The sequence below is a fragment of the Littorina saxatilis genome, linkage group LG5 (assembly GCF_037325665.1).
Source record: "Littorina saxatilis isolate snail1 linkage group LG5, US_GU_Lsax_2.0, whole genome shotgun sequence".
In the NCBI taxonomy this organism is placed as follows: Eukaryota; Metazoa; Mollusca; class Gastropoda; order Littorinimorpha; family Littorinidae; genus Littorina; species Littorina saxatilis.
Window position 1 is genome coordinate 32,309,137 of NC_090249.1, and position 19,085 is coordinate 32,328,221.

General features: G+C 45.1%; 1 protein-coding gene across 1 annotated transcript in view; it reads right to left on the reverse strand.

The window, feature by feature from the left end:
- Positions 1-1,700: 1,700 nt before the first annotated feature.
- The window catches only part of LOC138967735 (nucleoprotein TPR-like), a 66,505-nt gene continuing 49,120 nt past the window's right edge, over positions 1,701-19,085 (reverse strand). The window contains exons 46-59 of the mRNA XM_070340390.1: positions 12,817-13,129; positions 12,324-12,369; positions 11,713-11,838; positions 11,055-11,153; positions 10,560-10,652; positions 9,918-10,038; positions 8,985-9,175; positions 8,046-8,143; positions 7,123-7,211; positions 6,662-6,763; positions 6,068-6,221; positions 4,765-4,853; positions 4,342-4,368; positions 1,701-1,969 (exon numbers count right to left, since the gene is read on the reverse strand). Of these exons, the coding sequence (XP_070196491.1) occupies positions 1,701-1,969; positions 4,342-4,368; positions 4,765-4,853; positions 6,068-6,221; positions 6,662-6,763; positions 7,123-7,211; positions 8,046-8,143; positions 8,985-9,175; positions 9,918-10,038; positions 10,560-10,652; positions 11,055-11,153; positions 11,713-11,838; positions 12,324-12,369; positions 12,817-13,129 (1,817 nt within the window). The remainder of the gene's footprint in view (positions 1,970-4,341; positions 4,369-4,764; positions 4,854-6,067; positions 6,222-6,661; positions 6,764-7,122; positions 7,212-8,045; positions 8,144-8,984; positions 9,176-9,917; positions 10,039-10,559; positions 10,653-11,054; positions 11,154-11,712; positions 11,839-12,323; positions 12,370-12,816; positions 13,130-19,085) is intronic.

Here is a 19,085-nt window from a genome sequence, read left to right on the forward strand (position 1 = left end):
AAAGCAGGATCATGTTTAGTTCATAAGGTCTCACACTTCTAGTGTTCGCTAGACATGGCAGTGTCGATCCTGGTAAATGTCAAGGCAACAGTTGGGTCAATTACCAATAAGAAGGAAAGTTTATTTTTCTTGACTCTTCATGGAAATAGAGCAGCAGATGATTTGTTTCTAACTTATATTACACATCACGATGGTGAGTCGCAAAAACATTTGCTTTTCTTGTTTTCCAAACAATGAAGAAGCCAGCGAACAATGCATCACAAGAAAAATAGGTTTTACAACAATTTATTCAAGAACGGCTTTGACAAGACACATATTTGACACAAGCATTCATAACATGACACTTATGTCAAGGCAAATGGAAAGCATTTGACTGAAAATGTTCAAACCATGATCAATAGTCTAATGTCTGCTCTGGAACAGACACAAACATAAAAATACCTTCCTTCTGCTCATTTGTGACCCTCCACCACGAAATGAGTAGCATGTCACCTCGCGCGGTTGCTCCGGGGAGTGTCTGGTAACAGTGTGACGGTCATCTTAGTCAAAGGCTTATAACTCAAACAGTTTTCGCTCTTTTCTAAAACGGTTTTCACCACTGGATAGAGCATAAAAAACTCTTTAGGAAAAGGTAAAAATATGAAAATCATGCGAAGGTGACATGCGACTCATTCACTTGTGGAGGGTCACATTTATACTTTGATTTATAAAATTTTCTGACAAAAAAATTACACTAGAAAAAAAAAAAAAAAAAAAAAACGCGTTGGTACAGACAAACTACGAATTACATCAAGTTATTCTTTTATACTGACAATTTCCATTTTTACATACACAAAAATTGGCTTTCACAAAAGTAAACACAAAGGTGCATTTTAAGGAAGTTCCATAGACATTACAAACACATACACAAAAGGTGTGAACATTACATGGTCCATTTAATTCCCTCTCCAACACTTCACCATCTAACCCAATCAGTTTTTATCTATCCAATGTGAAACTTGTGATCAGACTTGCGATCAGGGCTGAACACTTTCCACAATGATACAATCCAACAATACTTCTTTTCTCTGCACAGGTAATACAGCACCCCCAATAAAACTCGCACCATCTTGCTCACTTCTTGGAGGGGAGGTTCAGTCTTCATATTCACATTATTTCCATTTCAAAACAAAGAATGCTGTAGAACCATAAAGAACTAACAATAAAAAAAGTTTCAGAAAAAAAATCAATTCAAAAATCAAAACCATCTCTGATTTACATTTGTTTTCACATATTCTGTGTCGGTGTAAATATCAAGTGCCACAGGCAACCCTTCAGGTGGTACAGTTAATGTCACACAACTAGCTTTCATCTGCCACAGTCTTAAAAATTAAATCAACAATCTTTCCCATATCTCTTGGAAGAACAAAACTTCCAAACACTACCCTCCACCTCCTTCACCCTAATCACCTCCTTCTCCCAAACTCCTGTAACACATCACACCAACCCTCAGTTCAGAACTTTGTAAGTGCAGTTTTAAAATATGCTCGTTCACCAACGAGCTGCAGCAACCCAATAACGTTTATGTATCTATGATGGCAAAGAGCCCAGTGTCCTCTCAGTCTGTTACTGTCCATGGTAACCACCCCCTCCTGTTCTCTCCCATATAACTCTTCAGTCCAGTACTGTCCCCCCCCCCCCCCCCCACAATTCTCTCCAGTTTAGAACCCTCTAAAGCCCCCTCGAGGAACCCCCCTCCTCATGGCCCCCATCCCTCTGGGTGGAGGTTGCTGCCCCCCTCCCCTGGGTCCCCCCCTCCATGGCGCTCCTCGGGTAGGGACAGCCCCGCGTCTCAAGCCTCGACTTCTGGTCCCACGAGCGGCTGGTTGAGGCTGTTGTTGCGGGACGGAGGTGGATGCTCCTGCCGGGTTGGCGGAGGACTGGGGAGCGTCCCACACGATGCGCTGAATCCTGGGTCTGTTGATGTTCTCTGCAGTCAACAGATTAACTGGTTTGTAAATGGAGTACACATACTGTCCATAACACCATTTTGTAGACATTTTCTGGCCAATTTGATGGCAAAAAGTCTATAGGATAATCCTAAACAAATAAGGCAGAGCGCTGTTTAGAGATCTGATACACAAAGGGAAGTAAGCGCTCTAAATGCATACGACTTGTGTAATAGAGTAAGTGAGAGTTATTGGGAACCATTCTCCTGGCACCTGAGAGAATAACAAGCATTAAAACAAGAGGCGAAGCCTTCAAGGCTCACGTAAGAAATAGACAAACAGTAACACAAACTCAATCACTCCGTCACACATACACACCCACACACACAGTAAGCTTAGTAGGTGACACTGTGCAAGAAAGAGAGACACTAGATCTAGATCTGTCTGTCTGCATGTAGCCTACTTACAGGGACACGACTGCCAAATAGTCTCGGGCCGCTCAAAATAACAATGACCGAGACCACACACACCATGCGAGAGAGAAAGACTACAGGGAGGCATGCCGTCATGATGCATTAATTGACGTCAAACACTTTTGACCATAGTCTTGGATAACCACTCACACATAGACTCGGAAATGTTAAAGTTTCTACCACAGACATACACACACACACACGCACACACACACGCACACACGCACAAACGCACAGACAGACAAAGTTACGATCGCATAGGCTACACTTCGTGAGCCAATGAACAAGCCACACACCCTTTCGGAGACAATTTTCTAGCGGATTTGACCTTAAAAAGGTCTATGGGATATTTGCTGTATCGTTGGAGACATATTCCAGCAAATTTGATCTGGAAAACTTAAGGGACATTTGCTGTATCATAAATGAGAGGCATCTGCTATGTTTTTTTTAGAAAATGCTTCATAGCTATAATTAATTCAACAAATGTGAATAGTTAAACCAGTCCAACTCTTCCAAGGTCAAATACTGATACCTCGTACAGCTTGTTTGATGCTGTCTGTTATACTGTCAAGGACGAAAAGCAAAAGTAACCAGGGAACATATCAAAAATTGCCTTCTGTAAAGATTACCGTAACACTGCTTTTGAACAAGGAATAACTGAACATTCAAACACAAATTCTAAAGTACTCTTGGTGTGTCATGTCACTACTCCAACCCCCAAACCGAACAGTGTACATCTTGGGGCCATTTGATTATTTTTTTTCAGTGGCAAGAATTCCGTTAAATGAAACATGAAATAGATGAAATCTACTGCTGAAGCAAGCATGCATGCATACGCACAGACAGACACACTTACAAAACTTACATGCATCAACCCATAACCAAGGCAAAGAGAAAGAGACAAATAGACAAAGGAGCTCGCACAAGACGCAGTAACTCAAGCCATTCCTCTGTCAGCAGAGGGACTAAACCACCCCATCATCACCACCTACCGACCCCACTTCCCTGTTCCATTCAGCTTGTCTAAGAGACCGCTTCCCCGTTCCATTCAGCTAGTCGAAGAGACCACTTCCCTGTTTTATTCAGCCAGTCTAAGAGACCACTTCCCCGTTCCATACAGCTAGTGGAAGAGACCACTGCCCCTTTCCATTCAGCTAGTCAAAGAGACCACTTTCCCTTTCCATTCAGCCAGTCTAAGAGACCACCTCCCCGTTCCATTCCGCTAGTCTAAAAGACCATTTCCCTGTTCTATTCAGCCAGTCTAAGAGACCACTTCCCCGTTCCATTCAGCTAGTCTAAGAGACCACTTCCCTGTTCTATTCAGCCAGTCTAAGAGACCACTTCCCTGTTCTATTCAGCCAGTCTAAGAGACCACTTCCCCGTTCCATTCAGCTAGTCTAAGAGATCACTTCCCCGTTCCATACAGCTAGTGGAAGAGACCACTTCCCCTTTCCATTCAGCTAGTCGAAGAGACCACTTGCCCGTTCCATTCAGCTAGTCTAAGAGACCACTTCCCCCTTCTATTCAGCTAGTCTAAGAGACCACTTCCCTGTTCTATTCAGCCAGTCTAAGAGACCACTTCCCCGTTCCATACAGCTACTCGAAGAGACCACTTCCCCGTTCCATACAGCTAGTCGAAGAGACCGCTTCCCCGTTCCATACAGCTAGTCGAAGAGACCACTTCCTTGTTCCATACAGCTAGTCGAAGAGACCACTTCCCCGTTCCATACAGCTAGCAGAAGAGACCATTTCCCCGTTTCATACAGCTAGTCGAAGAGACCACTTGCCCGTTCCATACAGCTAGTCCAAGAGACCACTTCCTCGTTCCATACAGCTAGTCGAAGAGACCACTCCCCCCTTCTATTCAGCCAGTCTAAGAGACCACTTCCTCATTCAGTTGAACTAAAAAGGTGTGCATAAAACCAACCACTCAAACTTACTGTGACTGTCCAAACTGCTACTGGTCACTGTAAGGATCAAACGCTAAACTGAGCATCTCCACATGTTCAGAAAATACCCCCTCTCCCCATGTGAACACCCTAACTGAAGATTGTACAAAGTTCTGTCGATCAGTAATCACCGTTCAGATCAAGCTCCTAGTGACTGTTTTGTCCTTTCTTTCTATGATTAAACATTCCATACACTAACCTTTCTTAAGTTTTTGATTCTCATTTCTTATCAACCATCCAAAACACTTTGTTTTCAATGAGAAAAACACTTCACAGTAAGAGTAAGGTGTGAAAACACCTGAATTTGATTTTGTTTAAAAAAACATTTAAAAAAAGTTTTTTGGGGGGGTGGATGGGAGGCATCAGAACAGTTTGGCAGGCAGACAGTCCAACATACAGACAGACAAGACTTACTTGAGTCTTCACTCTCATCGTCATCCCCTGCTCCTCCTTCCAGTAGAGAGGCCTCCGACTCTTCCTCCTGTTGGCCCTCTGTCACTTCACTGCACACACACACTTCCTGTAACCAACTACCTCTGTCACTTCACTGCACACACACACTTCTTGTAACCAACTACCTCTGTCACTTCACTGCACACACACACAACACTTCTTGTAACCAACTACCTCTGTCACTTCACTGCACACACACACAACACTTCTTGTAACCAACTACCTCTGTCACTTCACTGCACACACACACAACACTTCTTGTAACCAACTACCTCTGTCACTTCACTGCACACACACACAACACTTCTTGTAACCAACTACCTCTGTCACTTCACTGCACACACACACAACACTTCTTGTAACCAACTACCTCTGTCACTTCACTGCACAAACACAACACTTCTTGTAACCAACTACCTCTGTCACTTCACTGCACAAACACAACACTTCTTGTAACCAACTACCTCTGTCACTTCACTGCACACACACACAACACTTCTTGTAACCAACTACCTCTGTCACTTCACTGCACACACACAACACTTCTTGTAACCAACTACCTCTGTCACTTCACTGCACACACACACAACACTTCTTGTAACCAACTACCTCTGTCACTTCACTGCACACACACACAACACTTCTTGTAACCAACTACCTCTGTCACTTCACTGCACACACACACAACACTTCTTGTAACCAACTACCTCTGTCACTTCACTGCACACACACACAACACTTCTTGTAACCAACTACCTCTGTCACTTCACTGCACACACACACAACACTTCTTGTAACCAACTACCTCTTTCACTTCACTGCACACACACAGCACTTCTTGTAACCAACTACCTCTGTCACTTCACTGCACACACACAACACTTCTTGTAGCCAACTCCCAGCATAGCTTGTGCATGTATGTGTGTGTGTGTGTGTGTGTGTGTGTATGTATGTGTGTGTGTGTGTGGGTATGTGTGTGTGTGTGTGTATGTGTGTGTGTGTGTGTGTGTGTGTGTGTGTGTGTGTGTGTGTGTGTGTGTGTGTGTGTGTATGTGAGTGTGTGTGTGCATGCATGCGTGTGTAAACAAACAGGAAACATTGCACGCATAAAACTACAAGTTTGAATACATCTGTAACTGTGCCTACAAGTGTGTCAGCACGACTGCATTGTTTCATGTTAATCACCATCCTTATAACATGCAGACAAAGAGACAAAACATCTTACCTAATCCATCACAACTTTACGACATAAGCTAACAATTACCTGGTCCCTTCTTCCTCTTGCTCGACCCCCTCTGGTTGACCTTGACCTTCACCTCCGGCTGCGATTTCACCTGTAGTTGTCACAGAAGTAGCCTCCTGGGTTGTGGTTGGCTGTGTCCCTGATGTTGCACCGGTTATTCCACTTTCAAAAGACACTGGAACATAGACAATGGTTCACAGTGTGTTACGTAGGTGGACTAAACATTACAAAAGGTGTGTGTGTTTCTGTCCAGTCTATGTGTGTGTGTTTCTATGTGTGTGTGTGTGTCCGCATGCATGCATGCCTGTGTGCTATGATAAATACTGCCACACCAGAATTTACCCACCCTGCATCAAAGCCAATGTAATTCCCCAAAAAATTTCAATCTGCTAATGTTTTCTTTTTTCAGTCGTTACAAGTAAAATACAAGCAAATTCAGGAAAAACAAAACAATTGTAAAATTTAAAACCTGAGCTACAGAGGACTGTTGTGTGACTATAAAAAAAAGGCTTGTACAGTTCTGACCTCAAAACACATGCGCACAAAAAACAAACAACAACCCATCTTCTTGCCCTTCTTAAGAAAAAAGTGCTGACTCAGCTATGCTGTACTAACCTGGTGCAGAGGGCTGCTGGGGGATGGGGGTGGTGGGGATGCTACGAGCCCCACCCTCGTCAAACTGTGACAGATCCATCCTTGTGTCATCCATACCCAGTGCTGTAACATAACAAAACACTTCAGCTGTTTGAAATCTTCCTCCACGTCTTCCAGACACTGCATAAATACTGGACACTAATGCATCACAATGTTCTCGGACGAGTATATGGCGAAAAAGAGTGAATAAAACTGTAAAGAATGTGGAACACAACAGAAGAAAGGACAGAATGACAGTCAAGACCAACAGAAAGAAGGAAAGAGAGCAGCAGCTAAGAAGGACAAGGAAAGGACAAACACATTACAAACACATTTCAACCCCCCCCCCCCCCCCCCTGCAGCCAAATGTATTACCATGATCACCTGTGCCAAAATTTACTTCTTTTTGTTAGTTTCTGTTTAGTTTTTGTTTTTCTACTCACCTCTTTGTGACTCGAGCTGGGCCAGTTCAGGCTGGTTGGCACCCTCTGCGCCTCCGCTGAACACAAAGCGCTGGGCAACATGGGGCGAGCTGAAAGTAAAACGTCACAGTATGTCAAAATAAAAAGCCATAAAACCCAAAATGTACACTCCAGAAAAGCTAAACCTAGCAGTGTGTAAAATGTCCACTGCCCGATTGGTCTTCTAGCTCTACCTAAAGGATATCCACGAAGTACTGCAAGTATATAATTTTGTACTGTTTCTTGTTGATATGATAATAGACGGGCGAAGTGGCGCAGTGGTAAGACGTCGGCCTCCTAATCGGAAGGTCGTGAGTTCGAATCCCGGCCGCGGCTGCCTGGTGGGTTAAGGGTGGAGATTTTTCCGATCTCCCAGGTCAACTTAATAATAATAATAATAATAATAAAGATAGCTTATATAGCGCCGCTTCACAAATTTAACTATGCTCTTAGCGCTGTGCAGACCTGCTAGTGACTTAACCCCCTTCGTGTGTACATGCAAGCACAAGACCAAGTGCGCACGGAAAAGATCCTGTAATCCATGTCAGAGTTCAGTGGGTTATAGAAACACGAAAATACCAAGCATGCATCCTCTGAAAGCGGCGTATGGCTGCATAAATGGCGGGGTAAAAACGGTCATATACGTAAACCCCCACTCGTGCAAAAACACGAGTGTACGAGGGAGTTTCAGCCCATGAACGTAGAAGAAGAAGAAGAAGATATGATAATAAATACATGCACATACACAGTATCTCTTATTTGCGCAAAAGAAAAGAAGAAAAAAAGCAAGCTTGCAGCAGTGTTTTCACAAATCCATCACTGGTACAATAGCAAATACACAGTCTTTTTTCTGCAAGCAGAGACAGTTATGAAAGCATAACAAAAGCTAAAAATAACAAGCTTACTTGAGTGCCTCAGCAAATCCATCGTTACGACGAGGCATAGAGAGGGTGGGTGTGCTTGGCACCATGCAGTCATCTTCGTCAAATGCTCCTCCCTGGCCCTGTACAGTAAATTGGCTGTCAGTCACTTGTGCAATGATGGAGCATACAGGCTGTTAAGATGACAAGACAAACTTTCCTTCAAGTACAAACAACAGAATTACCTCAGAGTACATGATACTCGAACAATAAACTGGAAGTAACAAATATTTGAATCTGAATTGGACTTGGAGAAACGGGACAGGGATGGGGAGGTGGGAAACTTACAGAAGGGATTGTTGGGATGTATGTACGTACGTGTGCGAATGTCTAAAAGAGAGTCAAAGAGCATTACTTACAGGAGCACCGAAAGATGCCTTTCAATTCATGTTTTTGAGTTCAGCAGTAACCATTGTAACACACAGTGTAATTGTGCAAGTGTGTGTGTGCAAGCGAGCATGGTTTGGTTCAGTTTATTTCATGTTTTCGCTTGATATCAAATAACCAAAGGGAAGTAATCGCTCTTTATGCATACGACATGTATAATAGAGTAAGCGAGAGTTGTACGGAACCTTTTCTCCTGGCACCTGAGAGAATAACAAGCATTGAAATGAACAAGCGACTTTCATCCTTTCATGTCGTATGCATAAAGAGCGATTACTTCCCTTTGGTTATTTGATATCTTAACATCGCTCTGCCTCATTCTGTTTAAGATTCTATGTTTTAGCTTGAGTTAGGTGTGGGGTTGGGCTGTAGATGGTGTGGTGGGTGATTTGGTGGGGCAGCTGGCAAGGGAGAGGGGGGGGGGGGGGGGGAGGAGGTATTAAAACAAGCAATCTCAAACGTCCTGAAACCAACAGCATTGTAAACAGACAAAAGAAGACAGAAAAGTGTGAAAAAAAAAAATAACAAGAAGCATCCTACCACCAAGAAAGGTGTCAGCTGTCGACTGGTGGAAGGGAGACGCTCAGTGTGGGCAGGTATAGGCTGGAGAGGTGGAGGTGGAGGTCGAGGGCTGGAGGTTGTGGTGGAAACACAGCCAGTTACCACATCCTCCTCTGCTTCCAGAGACTGAGAAGGCATAGAGGCAGCCGGCGTCTCGTTTTCGTCAATGTCTGTAGCAGAAAGCATTGTCAAACTGAAGGTTTATTGCAATGGTGCCTTTAACATGGGCCTCTGAAATGAAGATGGTTCACAACAAAAGATACATGTTGTTGTCCCTCACTCTATGAACCTAAACATACTATACTTGCCAGGAAAGAGCACCTGGAATGTGGGCACAATGTCAAACACAGCTGCAAGTTGTTTTTGTCCCAGAATTAAGGTGAATCAGGAGTTCTGAGCATTAAACTGAAACATTCTATTACACACAAAAAACCCACATAAAAACACAACAACATAGTCAAGAAAACTGCACGTTAATTCTGTACAAGAGACAGGTGACTCAAAGAAGAAGCAGTGTTGCCCTAAGCCTCAGAGGACAAAAGGTCAGTTGGATTGTAAACGATTATAGGTCCAAATGTCCTGGCTTTGGGCGCTTGGTAGAAAGATTGATGGTGAGAAGACCTCCTACACGTTAAAACTATCGGCTAGGGGGTAGACCCATGTGCCAGACAACTAGAGTACAGTGGAACCCCCCTTTTAAGGCCTCCAAAAATCTGAGACAATCGAGTCTTAAAATGGGGGTCATTTTTACAGAGGTTATGAACAGAAAGTCTGAGAAAACAAGGTCTCAAAAGGGGGGGTTCCACTGTATGCGCTAATGACTGAAGACCTATGCCTGAGGGCAACAGTGAAGAAGAAGCAGAAAAATACAATGCACAACTTGAGTGTCAATTCAAACCACAGACGACTCACCAATAATGACCACGTCATTATCGTCATCTTCATCTTCTGCCCCTTCACCCGGCATGCCCTCCTCCTCTACCTCCTCCCCTTCCTCCTCATCATATTCTTCATCGTCCATCTCCTCCGATTCCTGCAAAGTCAACGTTCAAGTTCTTCATCTCATCAATACAAGATTTATCTTGTCAACCTTTCAGCAAAAGTACAGGCTTCTGTTACAAGCCATACATACAAAATTCAATGCGTCTACATCTATTCAAAGTTCTACCTTCCAAGAGTTTGAACTCCATCAATCTTTGTTTTAAATTGCCCACCTTCACTCTCTCATGTGCTGTGTGTGTGTGTGGATATGTTTTTGTTGTTCTTTTTCATTGCCCGATTTTTTTTCTCAATAACTCTCTATACAAATGTTAATTCTTTCTCTCTCTCCCTTTCCGCAGCAGCTTGAAAACTGTGCACAATAAAGTTACTTTTACATAATAACTATCTCCAGCCTGTTAAATTTCTAACTACAAAACTGAAATGGAACACTAATTAAAACCAATGTAATACGAGCCAAAAGAAAAATGTCTGTTTGTCTCACATTCAGATAATAATAATGTACTGAATTGAATTGAATTGAATAGAAATTGCCAGGCAGAAGCCATCCCTCACCCCTTCCTCCTCTGTCTCATCCTCCACCTCCTCCTCCTCCAGTGGATTGTCTTGCTGGCCCTCCTCCAAATCCTGACCCTCCATCTCTCCTCCCTGTCGTACACACACCAGTTTTTTAATCTTACATACAAATTCAGCGTATGACTCTCTCACTCTCCCCTGCAGAAAATGGTCATCAAATTTCATTTAAGTTCTGTAACATGCTGCACTTTTATCAAACCATCTTTATTTCTTGACTTAACAATTATTCCCAGAGAGTAGCCAAATCCACTAGTTGTCCCTTGTGTTCACAATGCTAGTACACACCAAAATATCAGCGATCAACAAGAAGTACACACCAAATAATTAACTCAAACAGTACCACAAACCAAATAAAAAAGGACACAGAACAAATCATAATGATTTAAACATATAAACACATCAGCATTCAACATTTCCTGCCCTGCAGCAAGACAACAGACAATGACAGCAGTTGACAATCATCAAGTTGCATACCTCTTCGTCACTGTTGACTACAATGATGTCTCCACTGTCGTCATCTTGACCCCCGACCTCCTGGCTCTGCATGTCTCCCTCTTCTTGGATCTCCTGAACCTGTATACATAAAACATAGCATCAGTCAAAACCAGAAAACAAAACAAAACATCCGTCAAAACCACAAAACAAAACATAACATCAGTCAAAACCACAAAACAAAACATAACATCAGTCAAAACCAGATAACAAAACAAAAAAACCAAAAACCCAGAGAAAAATAAACACAAAAGAAACACACACAAGTAGCCATGAAGAAAACCAACTGCCCCAATTTTCGTTTTCCAGCCTCAGAGGACAAAATGTCAGCTGGAACCAGATTGAAAATATGGATAGGTCCAAACGTCCTGCTTTGTCCGTAGGAAAATTGATGATCACAAGACCTCCCACATGTCAAAACTATCCGACAGTCGACCGGCCAGGGGTCAGACCAATGCGTCAGATCAGAAAAGTGTGTGTCAATGACCGAACAACCCTTACAAAAATAACAACACAGTGTAAGAACAGGGATAGTGGTGATTAAAATCATCTGTTCGAGTAATTCATCTACAACACACTTTATAATAGCTAATAACAAAAATCCAACATAAGGGAGCTTTTAATAAAACAATTGTAGCACCTCTTCCTCTATCTGTTCCACAGAAGACATATCGGTGGCGGCAACCGATTCCTGCTGTGGCTCAATGTGGGTCACCAGCTTGGAATTCTCATCCATCACTGTGATAGTTGGTATGACTGCTGCCTCCTGCAGGGTGAAAACAAAAAGTTTACAGTTATCACATTCCATTGTTTTTTCATATTCCACAATATTTTTGGTACAGTGGAACCCCTCTTTCAAGACTTTCCCACTTTTAAGGCCCTACTGAATAAATCGTCAATCCCAAATACATTTTTTAGCTTATACATGTGATACTAAAATAATCTGAAAGCAACAAATATTTTACTTGTGCTGACAAAGACGTAAAGTCGAAACTAGTTCTTGTTGCTGTTTTCTGGTGAGTACATTTTCATTGTTATCTTGTTCTATTTCTCTCACCTGCAGTTCCATTTTTGGAAAATAAAAAAAAAATAAAAAAGAATTGTGCTCTTTTCAAAGTGTACTGTGGACTTTTCTTTAACAAGTTTATTTCCACAAGCACAAAGACTGGCTAGGTACCTAACTCTAATCACAAACCAGACAAGAGCATGCCTGTATTTATGTCATGAAATGGTTTTAGTATTCATGCTTACCTGTGTAGAAGTCACTCTGGAACGTTTGGCCTCTGTTTCATCAGAACTGCAACCAACAACCAGACTAAATGCACACATGAATACCAATCCATGAACATAGAAACACAAACTTCTGTGACCATTTAACAACTTAAATGTTGTTTTGTTTTTAAACAGAAGCAGTGTTAAACAGACGTTCTTAGGTGAAACCGGAGCTAACAATAGTTCCTGTCATGAGCAGTCTCCACAAAGTCTGTTCACAGCAAGTGTCCTTGCATGGAAGAGTCGCAAAGGTTTAATTCAAAAGAGCACAAGGACAAGGTTAAAAATTTTGTGTTGGGAGGTGTCCTCTCATCACTTTTCACAAGGCAACTTTGACTGCATCCTATTCTTTCTTTACACACACACACACACACGCACGCACACACACACACACACACACACACACACACACACACACACACACACTTTTTCTCCTCCACCCTCTCTCAAAACAAAACAACCATCAGCCTACATTTCTGTCTCATCACGAGTCCTCTTCCCAAACAGCATAGGTGGCTGTTCTCCGGACGTAGAGGGTCCAGGAGCCGCTGAGGTGGAAGCTTGGAACAGCTGTTGTTGTTGTTGCTGCTGGTGCTGTTGTTGCAGTTGCTGCTGTTGTTGTTGTTGTTGCTGCTGCAGTTGCTGCTGCTGTTGTTGTTGCTGTTGCTGCAGTTGTTGTTGTTGCTGTTGTTGTTGTGCTGATTGCACAGCATGCACAGGCTCCTGGATGCTGGGTGCTACCACTGCCTGGGTTGTTGTCTCCTCCACCGACGTACTCGGTTCCACTGATAGACAAATAAAACAAAACACACATGCAAACTTTTAAATTCATTCTATGTAACTAAAAGGATCAGTGTTGCAAACTGCTGATCCGTTATCAGTGCATGTCGACGTCGTCGTGGAATTTTGGCGTAACTCGTTTTGAACAGCTCGTTTGGAAAAGGACAAAACTGATTATTTTTATTATGAAATAAATGTTTACATTCGTTCCTGGTAAAGATAGAAAGATAAAAGAATGTTAAATCCTATATTGTCAATCGTATTTAACCCTTTACTTGGCACAACATGGCCGCTTGTTTACCTCCTCCATGGCAGCCATTTTTCAAGATGGAGACCAATTTTATTATGTGTTTATTAAACATGCAATATTTATGTGTTGAGTGCATGGATTTGAATGAAAGAAAGTGCAAAAGAGACAGAAATGAATTGTCAATAAAATGGGTCTTACCTGGATATCCACTTTGCAGATACATCCACATGAATCCGTTGTCACACACAAAAAAATCACTTTTCACATTTATATAATCGAAAATTTTTAAGTAAATTTTCATTTCATTAATATACTTACCCGAATCACATAAAAGCATTGACGCAGTCTTACATGCTAAAGGTCTGAAAAGGCTACCCGTCTTAAACAATTTTAAAGGGGAGCAACCCAACACAAAAAGTGTAAATACAGGCATGGCAATGACCACCTACCCGGGGAGTTACCTCCCATCCGGGTTACGTGACGTCACTTCCCCTGTAAACACCACGTGTAACTTCATACGACTTAATAGACTAAAAAATCATATGCGGGGTTGGCGGGAGGGAATACACTATGTGATTCGGGTAAGTATATTAATGAAATGAAAATTTACTTAAAAATTTTCGATTAAATTACATATTCTTACTCCGAATCACATAAAAGCAGATAGCTTCAACAAGGCGGTGGGAATGAAAAACCAAACACACTCTTAAAACCTTGCCAAAAACCTGGCCTGCTGCCAAAAGGTCAGGGAAGGGCCCAGTGAGAAAGAAAATCTAACTCACTCTAAACCCTAGCCAGGAACTGGCCCACTGCCAAAAAGGCAGGAAAGGACCTGAGAACCATCTTGATTGACAGCCGAGATGTCTCTCAGGCAAAAGTTGCGAAAGACAACATCAGAGAGCCAAAAATGTGTGCCCAGCACTTCTTCCAATCTCCTGGACCAAACGACCCAGAAAGAGAACCCAGCCTTGGATTAAGCCGAGCCAAGTAGAGGGAAAGACAAGCTGCCCCCCCCCCCCCCCCCCTTTCGGATGGAAGGAAATGCACATGCACTGAAAAACGATCTATGCGTAAGGTAGTCCGATCAGTGAGGAGAGGGACAAACCTCGCGGCGACCATAAGACGATCACGCCAAAGTAATCAAACTTAGGAATGGCGTGAAGCCCAAAAGGACTGAGAGATAAAGGTCAAACCAAGGCAGAATGACCAATACCCAACAAAGAGAGAGAGAGATACACCTGAGTACAAGGTACCAGAGCCCCCCTCGACGGGAAGATCTCAAAAGAGACGGTCGCCCGTAATGCCCTAACAGTCAATGCGAAAGCAGAGAGAGAAGCAATACGAGGAAGCAGAGGCTTACGAAATAGCGTAAGCCTCAGAAGAGAAGAAATCACCGTGGTCAAAAACTGAAGTGACCGGTGACCCTAAACAAAATGACTAAAAGCCAGATTGTTACAGAACAGTCTGCTTGAAGGTAAATGAAGGAAACTCAAAAACCCCAAGTAAACTTCGTAGCCAAATCAGGAGAAATTCCTGAGTCCAGCCGACCAACTAGCCGTGTCTGTCTACCTCTGAAAGACTGAGAGTCAGACACGGCGATCAACCGGCAAACGCCGCAGCCCGAAAATGCCATAGTCGAACCACGCAGAGTAGAAGACTATAGCGCAGGCTCAGGCTGAGAGCCGTAAAACCCGTGGAACAGCCATGTACCAAAGTACCCACAGTACCAGGTAAATATACGAAACATAAGTTTCGGCTGCCACCTAATATGCTGGGCTATAAGCCCACAGCAAAGGAAAACGGGAACATTAGATACCGCTCTGCCAAAAGGAGAGGGGTAGCGAAAAAACCTGAGAGAGGAGATAAGCCACAAAGAATGACTCCTCCAACATGCATTGCCGAAGACAATGTCCCCTCAGGAAAATCTGAATGTTACTTCCGAGGCCAACTCAAGCGCAACTTAAGTTTGGACGAAACACCAGAACGCGTCTGATCGCTAGAGAAAGACGGAGTCAGACTCTGCAAAAGACGACCAGGACCAAGTCCAGCAGCTTGTGGCAAACTGAGAAGAACGGGGAAGCCTGAAAACAGCAGCCCCACTCAAACGGAAATCGTCCTATCTCATCTCCTGCCTAAGATGAAATAAAGGAAAGAAAGTCGAAGTCCGAAGCCACAAGAACAGGGAAAACAACAACCATCACCGCCCACAGGTGGAATGGCCGTTGCACCAGCCGAGGCTAAAAAGCCTGGATGCCCTAAGGTCAGCCGTTGTTCCAAAACTCAGACGTACCTATGAAGCGTCTGTGGAAGAAACAACCTCTCCGGTAAAACCGGAAGTGCCACTGCAGCAGCCCGTGGCTGAACTGCTGTCACACTAACTGAGGACTGAAGCAGTATAACCGAAGGACAGCGCTAGCACCGACCAGAAGAGACCTCAGCGGGTGCTCGAGCTGATGGGCCTAGATCACTGTGAAAGGATCGGCTGACGCATAAGCAAATATGCCCTCATTAGATCAATGGGAGTCCCCCGACCTCACCACTCCCACAAACTATTGGCTGTGTACAGAGACCATCCAATGAAAACTTGCAAGGAGGAGACCCGCCCCGCCATCACCAAAGTGGGGGCGGAGGGGGGGGGGGTGTGATCGGGGGCACTTCCTTGGGGAGAGAGGCTTGCTGCTAAGGCTGCCCTTCTCCCTGCCCAAAGGTGATCTAATTCTCGAGAATCAGACAGAGACTGCCCAATGGCCGCCTGCTGAAAACGTCCCGAGGCCTGAGCCTGCTTCCCGTGAGGAGGCCAGCTCTGCTTTAACCCTTGTAGAGAGAAGTCAGAGATCCGCTGATCTCTATCCCACGGGATCTACTTTTCTTTTCTGGTAAAAACACCGAAGTTCAAAAAGCAGATCCCTCTACTCCGGTCAAAGCCCAATTGTCCCTCCTAGCCTGCTCAGAGACCTGAGCATGCGAGAGAAACGAGTCCTCCCTACACCCGACTATAAAGAGAGGTGAAGGGAGGACAGCCTCTTTGTTCTTCGTTCGCCCTAGCCATGCTGAACGAGTGGAGATGCCATCAGAGTCCTGATACACACTAAGCGTGGAAAGTTCAGTGACTCCAGGAAAGAGCGCGAGAGCGCTCTGACGATCATCCCCGAAAAAGAGGCAAATTCCAAAAACTGACGTCCAAATTCCTCTAAATTCCTGCGTTCCCATTAAGGTGTACGCGGAAGAGCAAAGACGCCAGCAAAATCCGACCCGGCTTCGGCCAAGAGAACTTCCTATGACAGGAAGAAACAAAAGACGAAGCCTGTGTAGCCGAAGACAGCCGAGGCTGCGCGTGTTCCGGAACTGACCCGTGAAAACCGAGTAGCAGAACCGGAACCCGTGGATACCACTTCCGGTAGGAGATGGCCAGCCAAAACCTGCGGAAGATGGTACCCACATTGAAGGTGACTATCAAACCGGAAGTAGGAAAAACTCCTCCTTCGCGGAACGGAAGTCCGACATCGCTGAATGCAACCAAAGAGGAAGCCAATGTCCCTCCATAAAAAATCTGGAAGTAATCTCCATCGAGGCCTTGAGAGAAGCCGAGAGATTCGACAGAACGTGTCTGGTCTCTGGCTAAAACCTGTATAACAGAATAGCCCAGAGAACTGACACTGACCGAAGTCACAGTTGCCAGTGGAAAGCTACTGAACAGGATAACCGGAAAACCGGAAACCCGTTCAACCGGAAACCGTCCTGTCTCACCCCTCCCATAAGAGGGTAAGACAAAGAGGAGGTAACATCCGAAGCCACCAGAACTGAATAGACAGTAGACGCAACACCCGACCAGTGAAGTGACTACCGTCCCGGCCGAGGCTGAAAGCCTGCATGCCCATAGGCCAGCCGATGTTCCTCACTTCGCTAACAGTGTTAGGAAGAAGAACAATGCATCCGGACAAAGCCGGAAACGCAACAGACAAAACCGCACAATGCGGAAGCAAATGTTGCGTGGACTGAGGACAGAAGACCGAACGCCCGTAGGCTAGTCCGCGGTCAACTCCAGTAGAGACACACAGTGTAATCGCAAAGGAGGACCTATGCTCCCGGTAAACCGGAATGACGACTGTCCGGATGTCCGTAGGACGTATCCTGTTCCTCACTCACTGACCTCCGTATAGGAGCAGCAGGGGGAGGAACGGCAACTCCGGGCGGAGCCGGAAAAGCAACGGACGAAGCCGCATAAACGGAAACGCCTGTTGCGATGACTAAGGCCGAGGCCAGAACGCCCGAAGGCCAGTCAACGGTCAACCCCAGTCATGACCTCTGTGAGTGCACGGGATGGAGGACCTTCGTTTTCGGGAAAACCCGTAAGCGCGACTCCCGAAAACGGAAGCCGCCCTTGCCTATTCACAGCCGTGCACGCAATGCAAACTGGCTTAGAAAGAGCAGAAGATTAAGCAACGGACGAAGCCGCATACAGCGGCAGCGTCTGCTGCGAGGACTGGGGCCGGAAGCCCGGTGGCCCGAAGGCCAGTCCACAGTCGACACCAGCAGGGACCTTCGTGGGTGTGCCAGATTGACCTTCGCTTCCGGGAAAACCCGGAAACGCGACTCCCGCAAGCGGAAGCCGCCCTTGCTCAGTCACGGCCGTACACGCTGTGCGATCAGGCCTAGAAAGAGCAGCATATCCTGACTAGCAGGAAGTTTTGCAGTCGACACCAGCAGGGACCTTCGTGGGTGTGCCAGATTGACCTTCGCCTCCGGGTAAACCCGGAAACGCGACTCCCGCAAGCGGAAGCCGCCATTGCTCAGTCACGGCCGTACACGCTGTGCGATCAGGCCTAGAAAGAGCAGCATATCCTGACTAGCAGGAAGTTTTGCAGTCGACACCAGCAGGGACCTTCGTGGGTGTGCCAGATTGACCTTCGCCTCCGGGTAAACCCGGAAACGCGACTCCCGCAAGCGGAAGCCGCCATTGCTCAGTCATAGCCCTACTCGCTATACGATCGGAACTATGACGAGCAGCATATCCTGACGGGCAGGAAGTTTGCAGGTAGTGAGCCTGCGACCAAGAACTGTTGCTCAAAAGAGAGCGTCCGGTGGCTTCACGAGAGCCAGTGGAGCAGTTCGACTTACCGTCCATGCCCCCCAAGGAGGCAGCAGACGCAGCTGAAGGCCCGCGACCGAAAGCCGTGGCCGACAGGAAGCCAAAGAGCGGCCGTCACCCGCCGCCGGCGGAAGTACAACGCTGGAGACGGCGTGTGAAGCTGCAATCTTCCCTCCCAAACTGCGAAACTCTGGAAAAAGAGAGCAAAACAGTATAGACACCAGAGCGCCGCGCTCCGATGCCAAGAGAGGGAAAGCAAGAAGCAAGACACGTCACAGACGTGCTAAACTGCCCCCCAAATTCATTTGGGGCAGAATAAGTAACGGACAAAGCGGTTATACATGCTTAGTACGAAACAACAACAAATGCCAATGGTCTGAAAGACCAATGACACACACCTAGCCATGTTATCTCACCGTCAGACGCGCTGACGCAGACAACAGGCGGCAAAACAAAGAGTTACTGAAAATTAACAAGTCCAAAACGGACGAAAAATTTAGCAACTACAACAAACTTCCTGTCAAACTAATGACTAAAAAAGGAAGCGCTTACCAACTAACAAAGCAGAAGGCAAGTAAAGAGGTAAAATAAGGATTACCTAACCAAAATATAGGCCGTGCCA